This window comes from Erinaceus europaeus, chromosome 8 (assembly GCF_950295315.1).
Source record: "Erinaceus europaeus chromosome 8, mEriEur2.1, whole genome shotgun sequence".
Taxonomy (NCBI): domain Eukaryota; kingdom Metazoa; phylum Chordata; class Mammalia; order Eulipotyphla; family Erinaceidae; genus Erinaceus; species Erinaceus europaeus.
Window position 1 is genome coordinate 109735382 of NC_080169.1, and position 12405 is coordinate 109747786.

General features: G+C 39.4%; 1 protein-coding gene across 2 annotated transcripts in view; it reads right to left on the reverse strand.

Annotated features, from left to right (window-relative positions):
* Nucleotides 1-12405, reverse strand: part of DGKI (diacylglycerol kinase iota) — a 593672-nt gene that overhangs the window by 256109 nt on the left and 325158 nt on the right. For both annotated transcript variants that reach the window (XM_060196647.1, XM_060196646.1), the window contains exons 7-8: nt 9217-9288; nt 4282-4398 (exon numbers count right to left, since the gene is read on the reverse strand). In XM_060196647.1, the coding sequence (XP_060052630.1) occupies nt 4282-4398; nt 9217-9288 (189 nt within the window). The remainder of the gene's footprint in view (nt 1-4281; nt 4399-9216; nt 9289-12405) is intronic.

Consider the following 12405-nt stretch of genomic DNA (forward strand, 5'->3'; position numbering starts at 1 on the left):
GCCTGTGAAGCGACTCCCCTGCAGGTGGGGAGCCAGGGGCTCAAACCGGGATCCTTATGCCAATCTGTTGTGCTTTGCGCCACCTGTGCTTAACCCGCTGAGCTACGCCCGACTCCCAATTTCTATTTCTACACAATAATAAATAACTAAATATTTAAAAGAGAAAATTTTAAACTAAAAGCAATGAGTAAAACTCGGAAAATCATCTTTTATCCACCCCCCAATAAAAATAAATAAGTGATTTATGTAGTAATCTGTAATGGAAAGACAATAGTTGAAAGGCTGTTGGATGACCTCCTGGTATATAAATTAGAATGACAGCTCCAGAAATCCACTGATATTAACATGGCTAAATATAAACAGTGAAACAGTGCTCCCTCAGAGGAAATACAATAAAAATAAGGAACCTCGGTCTTGTATCACTTGTACCAAAAATAGAAGAAAGAAAAATATAAATTTAAATTAATATTTTACAAGAAATAAAGATACTAAGAGTATAATTTTAAAATATAATAAGGATGGAATAAGTCAAAATAAAAGCAAGGAAAATCCTACAGGTATAAAGGCCATGTTTGGAATGCAAACTAAGAATACTGAGGTACATTAAGAGAATATGGCAAGGGAAAAATTAATTGTGAACTCAGGATCCCAATTTGAAACACTGCAGAGAAAAAAAAAACAATGAATGAAATATTTAGATTAAATATGATGATGGAATTTGCTTTTAAATAATCTAGCAAAGAAAACAAGGAGAGACTTCCACTTGCAGGAGGATGGAGTAGAAGGGGCAGGGTCAAGAGAAAAGCGGACACATTTATGAAAAAAAAAACAAAAGGATGGATGCTTGCCATGTGAGATTAGTTCTGGCTGGACTGAACCATTGTTAACTTCTGGGTTATGATATTGTCTAGAATACAGTCATATGATGTTTAAAGACTATCATGAAAATGACTTTCTAGGTCATTTTATTACTGTGGAAACAGAGAAGTTGCAAAACCCTAAACAATATGCCTACTGCCCACATAGTCTCTTACAGAAATCACAAGCATATATATGATTTGTCATTGACCAAAACGTGGTGTTTATGTAGCTCATGACTGTGCTTCAAGTTAGTACCAGGTAGGGAAGCTTTGTAAAGTTGGCTTGGGGCCCTCTGTATCATTTCTTCCAATTGGTATGAAAATCTCAAAATTTAAAAAGTTGAGTAAAAACAGAAGAAAATCAGTTGTGTTGAGGGGTAAATGGACAAACAACAACTGAAAATGCACATCATTATAATCCATTATAATTTTTCTCTCATTGCTAACTTAAAAGATTTCTTTATGAAAACTTTGTTTAGGGTGAATTTAGCATTTCCCTATAAAGGGGCATTATTTGCTGATTCTCCTAAGTAGTCTATCTCCAGTATTCCAAAATTCCATACTAGTAGGTCAGCCTACACACTCTTGCTACTTTCATTTGAAGACAATTTTTTTTGGTCCTCTTTCATTCCTTTGTTTAAAAGGAAAAGTTCACATTTATCAGTCTTCCCCCCCATGTGAAACTGGAGTCACTTCATAGTAGTGTCCCACATACTCGCCCCCCCACACCATTTCAACTTCAAACAAGTTCCACAGTTCCATGAACAAAATTTTGGGTCCTACTGCATAGTCTTTGCTTTCTATTCCTACATACAAACCCCAACCCTCTGTAAGAAGCAGAGTAAATTCCACCTTCTGTATGAAGCTCTCCCAAACCCTCATACACAATTCTTCAGAGCAAGACTAAGTATTACATCATAATACCAACTGACCTTCCTGACACCTTGAAGGTCAATGGTATGAAACAAATCTTGGTTTAACTTAATCTTTTTATTTATTTATTTATTTATTTTCCCTTTTGTTGCCCTTGTTGTTTTCTTGTTGTTGTAGCTATTATTGTTGTTACTGATGTCATTGTTGTTAGATAAGACAGAGAGAAGTTGAGAGAGAAGGGGAAGACAGAGAAGGAGAGAGAAAGATAGACACCTGCAGACCTGCTTCACCGCTTGTGAAGTGACTCCCCTGAAGGTGGGGAGCTGGGGCTTGAACTGGGATCCTTACACTGGTCCTTGCACTTTGTTCCATGTGTGCTTAACCCACTGTGCTCCTGGCTACTGGCCGGCTCCCTTAACTGAATCTTTAATATGAGGTTCCTCAAGAGCTTACTGAATTGTGGATTGTTGGCAGGGGGGTGGGGTGGTGGTGGTGGTGTTGAACTTCAATGATAATATATTGCTATGTCATCTAGGACAAACAATTTAACATGTTCTAGCATTTGGTTCTAGTGAGAATGTGGACTCCTCATTAAAATGTGTGGGTGCCAGTCCCTGTTCAGGGTGCCATTTGCCGTGCTGGCTTCACGGGCGATAGAGAGACGACCAGGGACTCATGGCTGAGCTGGGAAGCAGTATCTCATTTATTAATCAGATACATCGCCTTTTTTGCATCTCTTCACCAGAAGTGGTAAGGGAAAGGAAATGACTAGGAGAGGGAGCAGAGCAAAAAAAGAGCACGAACAGAACATAGAAAACTTCCATCTAACCAGTGGGGATTAAACCAATGAAAACAGTGATTATGTAAATAGACTACAGTGGCAAGCAATGCAACAGAAGGGGTCTTAGAAGCAGAATTTAGAAGCATACCAACATTTCTCCCTTTCTTTTTAACTAATGGCCATAGTATTAGGAGTGTGGGGTGAACAGAAACCTATATTGTATAGGCATTTTCAAAAGAACTGGCAGAATACATGGAGAAACAAGTAAGAGAGCAGCAAGAACCAGTGTGATGCCAAGGGGAGGCCTGAGGGGGTGTTTCCTGCCTCAAAGGGCAAGGCCTATTAGGCAAAAGGGCATTTCTTGCCTCTGGGGGCATCTCTTTCCTCTGGGGGCGTTTCAAAGGGCGTTTCCTGCCTCTGTGGGCAGGACCTAGTAAGGAGGGAGGGGTTTAGAAGCATACCAACATGTGGGTGCTATGTTTGTCTCTGTTGAAGATTTCCTAAGGTCTTATATGGATTATAACTCCTAAATATTATTCATCAATAGAAGAAAACTTATAAAACACAAAAGCATATAGCGAAGGCACCACAATTTTAATAAAACTGAACCAATGAGAAAACAGAATTGAATGATGACTCTTGGAGATCAGAGAATTAGACCTCCCATTATCTTTTAAAGACATTACACTCAATAAGATTTCCTAAGCTATCTGAATCCTAGTGGAGGTATAATCTCCTATTAGTTACCTGACTTGGAGTTAACGGTCTTACATGGTACACAGGTAGAACATTTTTTACTAAAGTTTACACACTTAATGGTTAAACACTAAGATGTAGAATTTTGCTGCAGTGTCTCTAGGACAGGGAGTATAGGATCCAATACAGAATGAGTTCAGGTACTAGGAGGATGGATTCTTTTTTTTTTTAAATATTTTATTTATTTTCTCTTTTGTTTTCATTGTTGCTGTAGTTATTATTGTTATTGATGTTTTTGTTGTTAGATAGGACAGAGAGAAATGGAGAGAGGAGGGGAAGACAGAGAGAGGCAGAGAAAGATAGACACCTGCAGACCTGCTTCACCGCTTGTGAAATGACTCTCCTGCAGGTGGGGAACCGGGGGGCTCGAACCAGGATCCTTATGCCAACCTTGTGCTTTGTGCCACCTGTGCTTAACCCGCTGTGCTACCGCCTGACTCCCAGGAGGATGGATTCTAACATGCCTTAAGAAATAAGTGTTGCTCTCTACCCAGGCCTTCTCAGTTTAGGAAGGTCATGGCCCATAGTCTATGGGTCTTAACCAAACACTGAAACCTACACAACCTGCCTTTAGATCCCCCGCCCCCCGGGGACTTCCATACAGAAGAAGAAAGAGCTGGATTCTTTTTTAAATTGATTTAATAATGATCAACAAGACAATAGGAGAAGAGGGGTAGAGGGGTAAAAGTTGGAGTTTTAAAATCAGCTGTACCCAGCCCTAGAATTTAATAAAACTGGGGACTTCTCCTGTCAGAGAGAACATCTTTCTTCACTGAAATGGGAAGGAAGCATTCCTGCTGTGGAGCTTTGATTGTCTTTATGAAGGGGAGGTTGGTTCCATGAGAGAGCCCAACACAGTACAGGGAAGGACTAATGAGATGAACTGGGGAAGCTGAGGATGAGCAAGAAGGGTCATAGGGGCCCAAAGACTAGTCAGGAGGAGAGAAGCAAAAAAGAAGCAGTTACTTTTTTCTCTGCACAGCCCAGCAGCACCAGGGTCCTGGCAGTTACCTGAGGTTTCTTCACCTTAATGATCCAGGTGGGCGGGACAATGACAGCAGCATGCGCCCCCAGGGAGCAGGGCTCCTCTATGTGATGCAGCATGAAACAGGTCACCTTATTGTGAAACTGAAGAGAAAAACAGGCCAGTGAGCAATTCTTTTTTTATTATTATTTAATTTTCTTTATTTATTGCATAGAGATAGCCAGAAGTCAAGAGGAAGGGGGAGACAGAAAGGGAAAGAGACAGAGAGACACCTACAGCACTGCTTCACCACTTGCAAAGCTTTCCCCCTGCAGGTGGGAACCAGGGGCTCAAACCTGGGTCCTTGAGCTCTGCAACATGTGCTCGCAACCATGTGCACCACCACCCAGCCCCCTGCCAGTGAGCAATTCTGAGCAAAGGTAAGGCTGCGGCAGGAAGGGCCACAGTGATGCGCGTGCCCACAGTGTACTTTCTCACAAGCACACACACGTACATTCCTATGTGTGTACACATACTCACATCATATGCACACACACTAAGGACATACTGTTTATGGATGCCTAAGCAGGCCCTGGAGATTCAAGACCCAATTTCAAATTTCAAACACCATTATCAAATGAAATCTTGGTGATCAAGGTCAGCTACAATTTTATAACCTCTTAGTAGGATATTTTTTTAAAAAAACATTATTATCTTTATTGATTGGATAGAGACAGCCAGAAATCAAGAAGGGATGAGGAAATAGAGGAGAGAGACAGAGAAACACCTACAATGTTGCTTCACCACTAGCAAAGTCTTCCCCCTTGCAGGTGCGGTCTGGGGAATTGAACCCTGGTCCTTATGCATTGTAACATGTGTGCTCAGCCAGGTACACGGCTGCCCAGCCCCTTAGGATATTTACTTAAAGATATAGAATCTAAGATGGTTCTATTAACCATACTGCCACACACACACACACACACACACACACACACACACACACGCACGACTTGCACTGGTCACAGCTTAGGGTAATGTTGAGAAGGAAGTGAAAGATAAACAAAGAGATTATACCAGCTACTTGGTTCTCTCTCTCTCTCTCCCTCCCTCCCTATCTCTCTCTCTTTCTTTTAGTGATTAACGGTTTGCAGTGGACAGTAAAATGCAATAGTTGGTACATGTGTAACATTTCTCAGTTTCCCACAGGTTCTTCTTCTTCTATACATAGATATTAGTCTTTCTAAGAGAACCCTTCTAGTTTAAGGCACCAGAAAAGAAGCAAGCTGCCCTTTCCAGAGAACTTTTAATACAAGAGGTAACAAAGCACAAAGAAATTGCTTTGTGGGTTTACCTGGGAATGCTATTAAAAAGTGTTTTATTACAATTGGCTGGTCTAAAATCATTTTGTTTTTTGAAAGGGAGGAAGTAAATGAGAACTAATATGTGCCTATACCTCAGGGTATATAGGCACATATTATCAGGGGTTTAGTTACTACACATTAAGCCGATCACATTTCAATCATCTTTTGTGCAGCTGTGAAGTGATGCTGCTGAGAGGCAACATTTATTTTCTAATGAACATCAGGTCCACTCAGCACGATGATTACCAGTCTTAACATTTTAATCATAGTGATTTTTAAAAAATTTGACACCAGATTCTCCGTGAATTATATTTATTGCAACCACATAATTTATTCATCTTCATTGGGACCATTTTGAGAGTGAAAGGGGCCACTGATAATAATCATGGTGGAACAACAAGCATAAAATTAGGGTTGACTCAAGAAAACTGGCAAATACAGTTATCCCAACTAAATCACATCAGAGCTATTTCATCATTATTTATACATATCTTAAGTGTCTGTTATTATCCTATAGTTAATAACTAATTCATTAAGCATAAAATATTAATAATCATTCCCTTGTCATTCAACACTTATGATCTGTAAATAATTTGACATGCTAGAGAAATTTTATTTGAATACCTTCTTGAAAACTTGCTTTTTTCTTAACAATTCAAATAAACCCCTAAATATCCAGCCACTGCATTTATAAAATAATAGGAATCTCAAAAACTGACTACTCTAATTTTCTTATACATGAGCAATTAACATTTAAAAATAAAAAGAAAGGGGCTGGATCGTGGTGCTTATTGTTCAAGTCCTTGGTCTCTGCCTGCATGTTACCATGCACACAAGGACCCAGGTTCCATACCTTGGTGCCAACCTGCAGAAGGGAAGCTTTGCAAGTGGTGAAACAGTATTTCTGTCCTTCCTCTTTCCCTCTTTATCTCCCCACCTCCCTGTCAAACTCTCTTTTTCCTATCAAAGAAAAGGCAAAAAATGGTCACCAGGAGCAGTGTATTCATCATACAAGTAGCCAAGCCCCAAAGATAAGTCTAATGGTAATAAAATAAAAATTTGAAAAAAAAAGAAGTATGTTCAATTTTTTTCAGCTTTTAAGTGCTGGAGTCAGGAACTAAACTCAGGAAACCTCACTCTTAAACCAAATTCTTATTCTGTCAAACAACAGAGGGTCATTTATTGATTTGTTTGGCATCAGATATACCAAAAGAGATAACTAGTAATTTCTAAGATACATTAGCACTACAATTTGACTAAAACTATTTTCGCTTTGCATCCCTGAAAAAAAAATCAATTTTTATAAGGTGAAGCCCTGGGAAACTAAAAGATGTGAAACTGATCAAATTCTGTCATCAGTGGTCTAATGAAACTCTAGCTTTCACAGTACTTGAACTTTAGATTCATGAAAAGGACACATGTACTCACTGCAAGGTCAACAACCCTGGCTAAACTATCTCCCCATAGATCAGTAGCTACAAAGGCAGGGACAGGTGCTGTCAACATGTCCACCTGCGAGTGAGACTGTCCCACAGGTGGGGTCTCACCAGACCAAGGACACTAACAACGTGACTAACCAATGTTAAGGACACCAAATTTCTGAATCTGCTTTTTCCTCTCTAAATGGAGATGTTGCCTTTACAGTATAGAGGTTTTTTTCAAGGACTAATATTTGTGGGCATGTTCTTGAACAGAAACATAAAGACTGTTTGTGTAACAACTGAAAAGAAATGAAAAGGCCAAGAGTAAAAAAAACAAAAAACAAAACAAAACAAAAACCAACAACAACAACAACAACCACAACAAAAAAGGAGGTGTGGGGAAGACTGTGAGAACACCAAGCTTCAGCTGAAAGCATCCCTTATTAATCACAATAAGTTATCCTGATAGGCATTGCCTACAACAAAAAAAGGATTATGGAATTATCAACCTTTCAAAAAGTCAGACTTGTGTATTTCATCTAAGGGCATCTGATTCTGCCTTGTACAGAACAGTTAAGTCTGATGTTAACAGATATGGATATCTTCTTGCAAACTTCTAACCTCTCTGAAACACCAAAGCCCTTATCTTCATGAATATACAGCCCAGTTTATATAGTCATTCAAAAAAAAAGTAGGTTGTTTGATAAATTGGATCAGATGTTGGCAAACTTTTCCTACACAAGTCCAGATAATAAATGTGTTTTTAAATTTATTATTAACTACTTGGCTCTGTTTTTGTAGCATTAAAGCAGTTGTAGGGAGAACATAAATGCAAAAGATCCACAGATAACATATAAATAAGTGATCATAGTGGTGTTCTAATAAAACTTTATTCACAAAAACAGGCAGTAGTCATATTTAGTCTATAGGCTGTAGTTTCCAAAACCCTGAGATAGAGTATACCTGGTTAACTAAAAGTAAAAATCAGGTCCTTGGACAAACAAGTGAGAAAATGTAGCTTTTTGTGGGTACAGAGGTGTTAAAAGATGGGAGAAAGAGTAAGGAAAAAAAAAAAAGAAAAAAAATAAGCAGGGGAAATTATGTTTGTATACTAATGACTTTATATGTTCAAATGTAAAGAAGGATTACATTTCATTGAGCAGATACACAGTTACAAGAGCCAAACATAAAAAGAATATAAGTCACCCTCCTTTCTTAATATAGTTCCATAGTATAAGTTACCTTTCCTCAAAAAGAGAATAGAATCAAGATGCCTGTACTCTCATGTGAAAGGAATTACCTAATGTCATCTGTTTTTGTTTTGAATGTTGTAACTTCCTGACATAAGAGGAGTTTCAACCAGTGTAGAAAAAATATGATGGAACCTGAACTGGAATTGGCATGTTGCACCAAAGTAAAAGACTCTGGGGTGCGTAGTTGGGAGAATACAGGTCCAAAAAGGATGACAGAGGACCTAGTAGGGGGTTTATTGTTATATGGAAAACTGGGAAATGGTATGCATGTACAAACTATTGTATTTACTGCCGAATGTAAAACATTAATTCGTCAATAAAGAAATAAAATAAAAATATGATGGAGAAGTGAGAGTCTCAGGGCTATGTGTATAGAGTTTTCTAGTCTCTGACTCCAACTTCAAGCACATATAAATGAAAGAATGGATTAACTTATTTAAAAATATATATCAGTTTATTTATTTTCAATAGAAACAGAGAAATTAAGAGGTGGAGAAGGAGATAGGTAGATAGATACATAGATGAATAGATAGATAGATAGGTGATAGATAAGATAGATAGATAGATAGACAGACAGACAGACAGACAGACAGAGATGCAGCCCTGTTTCACTTCTCTTGAAGTTTTCCCCATGCAGGTAGGGATCAGGGACTTAAGCCTTGGTTCCTGTGCATGGTAACACATGCACTTAACCAAGTATGTCACCACATGGCCCCAGGATTAACTGATTTTTTTTTTAATTAAAAGCTTTTTTTATTTAAACAAGAACTTGAAATGATGTTTTCCAACCATATTCTATGGCTGTTTTTAGTCTGTCTTTCTTACATAAAAAAAATAATGGCTCAAATTAGAAAAACCTCCCCATTACAGACAAGAACTCCAGCCATGACACATCTACTTTAACAAGGTGAGAGCCCCTTTAGTTTTTACCTTATGGTACAACTTACCGCCTGCTTGCACCAGGAACAACTGATAGCCACAATCTCTTTACTGTGAAAGGAGAATTTTTGCTGGAAGCCCTAGAATGTTAGGAAGAGAGATAGAGAATTTCAAAACCACTTAAATCACCATGTTCCTTTGCCCTCCTGATGTCTAGTGAAGTGATTTGGGTCAGAACTGTGCCTGGGGTCATGGGGGCCTGATGTGCCAGTCATCACTCACATCCTCTACCTACCCCCCAGGCTAGAGTTGCCAATTCTTTATTCATCTGGAGAGTGAGAGAAGAAGCAGCAGTAATTGCTGTGTTACCAACCACACAGAGTCAGACACAGATGTTTTGTTTTCCAAATAAATGAATTCTATTAAAGATTTATATTCCTGATGGAGATGACCAGTGACAGTGGAGCAAAGGAAAGAGAGAGACAGTATAGGAGTATGGCTCAACTTGCCAATGCCCATGTTCAGCAGAGAAGCAATTATAGAAGCCAGACCTTCCATCTTCTGTACCCCATGATAATCCTAGGTCCATATTCCCAGAGGGATAAAGAATAAGAAAGCTATCAAGGGAGGGGTGAGATATAGAGTTCTGGTGGTAGGAATTGTGTGGAAATGTACCCCTCTTATCCTATGGTCTTATCAATATTTCCATTTTATAAATAAAAATTTTAAAAGGATTTATGTTTTATATTTATGAGACAGAGAGACCAGAACAGTGTTGGATCTATCATAAGCAGTGCTGGGATTGAACTCAGGACCTCATGCACTCAAATCCTAGGCTCTACCACTGAGCTCTGTCCTTAGTTATCATATCTTTATCATGAGCAGCAGTAAAGTAATGGCAAGTCCACATGATTCTGTGTAGTGATGGTATCCTTATCAGAACCTTGATGCCTTTTGAGAGTCCAGGAAAAAAAAAAGAAATTAAATATCTGAGAGCAAGGAGCTAAAAGTCAGGGTCTGGGAGAAAGTCAAGGATGTAATATAAAATTCAAACACCTCCATCACCCCTCCTCCCTGATGTGAGGACACCAAACAAGCAGTTTTCAGTTTTCTTTCTTCACCAGCAAGCAGCATTGAGATTAATGGAATGGCAAATGCAATCCCCTTAAAATGGAAAAACAGAGTTACGTTTGCATCAAGAATAAAGAGATGGACGTTGACTGCTTCTGTTCCTCAGTGACTAGGAGAACGAACCTGCAGTAACACTTAAGGAATTTTCTTTTATTCTTTTCAAAAGCTCATCTATTTCCTTTCCCCCTTTTCTTTTTTACTGGGGGGAGTTTAATGGTTTCCAATATAGTCTTTAATACAGAGGCAAATCTCTCATCTCCCCTTGATAGGTGTATGAGAGACAATCACTCACCAGGCCTAGGGTCCCTTCCCCAACATACACCAGGACCCCAGTGTCCTTTCATCCCATCCCAGTCCCTCCTTTCCCAGAGTCCTTTGCTTTGGTGCAATACACCACACCCAGTCCAGGTTTCACCGTCTGTTTCCTCCTCTTACTGTCCTTTATTCTGAACTTCCACCCATGAGTGAGATCTGTGACTATCAGCCTGTGAAATCAAAACCTAAACAAAACAGTACAAAGCAGTGACAGAAAAAAAATTTATAACAGGACTTTCTTTTAAATGATCAAGAGACAGTGGAAAGATATGATGCACAGGAATGCTATTCACAGACCTGGCTGAATGAGTCTTGCTCAGTGCATATAGATACTCTTAAATTTAAAGCATCTGTTTACATCATTTTTATACCTAGAACCTCATGCATGGGTAGTACTGCTGGACCGTCTTCCAGGGCCAATTAATTTTTTTAACTTAATAGTTTTTAAAAATTTACTATTGGGAGTTATTGCTGGAGTTCAGTGCCTATATGAGGAATCTACCACTCCCAGTGGCCATTTTTTCTACTTTCTTTCCTTTTTTTACTTCTTCCTTGTACTGATAGAGATACAGCTAGAACTTGAGAGGGAAGTGGGAGATAGAGAGGGAGAATGGAATTAGAGAGACCTCCAGTACTATTTCAACACTTAGAAATTTCCTTCCCCTACCCCCACAGGTGAGGACTTGGGGCTTGAACTCAGGTCCTTGAACATGGTGACTTGTGTGATCTACCAGGTGTACCACAGCCCAGACCCCAGGTCCAATTTTCATTCAGTATTTTGAAAGACACACACAGTAAGCCCAGCATCACTTTATCATCCATGGAATTTCCCTAGTGTTGTCCAGGATGCCCCCACATAGTGCTGTGCATTCCTAGTAAGGATCCCTTGCATGGCAAGGCACAAGCTTCATTCACTTAATTGTCTCCCAGGCCCCTACACATTCACAAGTCACAATGACATTTTTTAAAGTTTTTTTTTATGATCTTTATTTACTTATTGGATAGAGACAGCCAGAAATCTTTGAGGCTGGGTGGTGGCACAACTGTTTAGGAGCACATGTTACAATGTGCAAGGACCTGGGTTCAAGTCCTCAGTCCCCACATGCAGGAGGAAAGCTTTGCAAGTGGTGAAGCAATATTGCAGGTGTCTCTCTGTTTCTCTCCCTTTCTATCTCCCGTTTACTTCTTGATTTCTGTCTTTCTCTATCCAGGGGCTTGAACCTAGGTACTTGTGCAATGTAATGAGTGTGCTTAACCAGGTACGCCACCACCTGGCCCCAACCAATGACATTTTTAATTCCCTGTGATCCCTGCCTAGATCTGTAGCAGTTCACTCACCATTTAATTTTTGTCCCTGTTTGCACCTCTAACTTCCTAAAACAGATTCCATTTTCCTTCTACCTTTTCATCTCCCATATGTGGATGAGAGACCAGGATCCACTTTGGTCCTCTGTGCTCTCTGATCCCTACTCTAATTCATCTCTTTCATCCCAACTTCAGGTCTCACTTCTGGAAACATGACCTCTTTTCAAAATCAAGCTCTCAATACTTGGCCAACTTCCTTCATCTACACTACTTTATCAACACAGAGGATGTGTGACATAGCGAATCTGAGGCAGGCACCTTGACTGATAACTGACTGGTAACTTGGATTTTCAGAAGGAATTCAAGGGAGTTCTTCACTTCCCAGAATAATTATGAATGACATGCTCCGATTCAATCTCTCTACCAACAACATAACTTATCCTGCATACCTGTTTTCCTTCCGAGAATCTGGAATTTGGGAAAAAGCTACAGAGAAAGTTCTTACA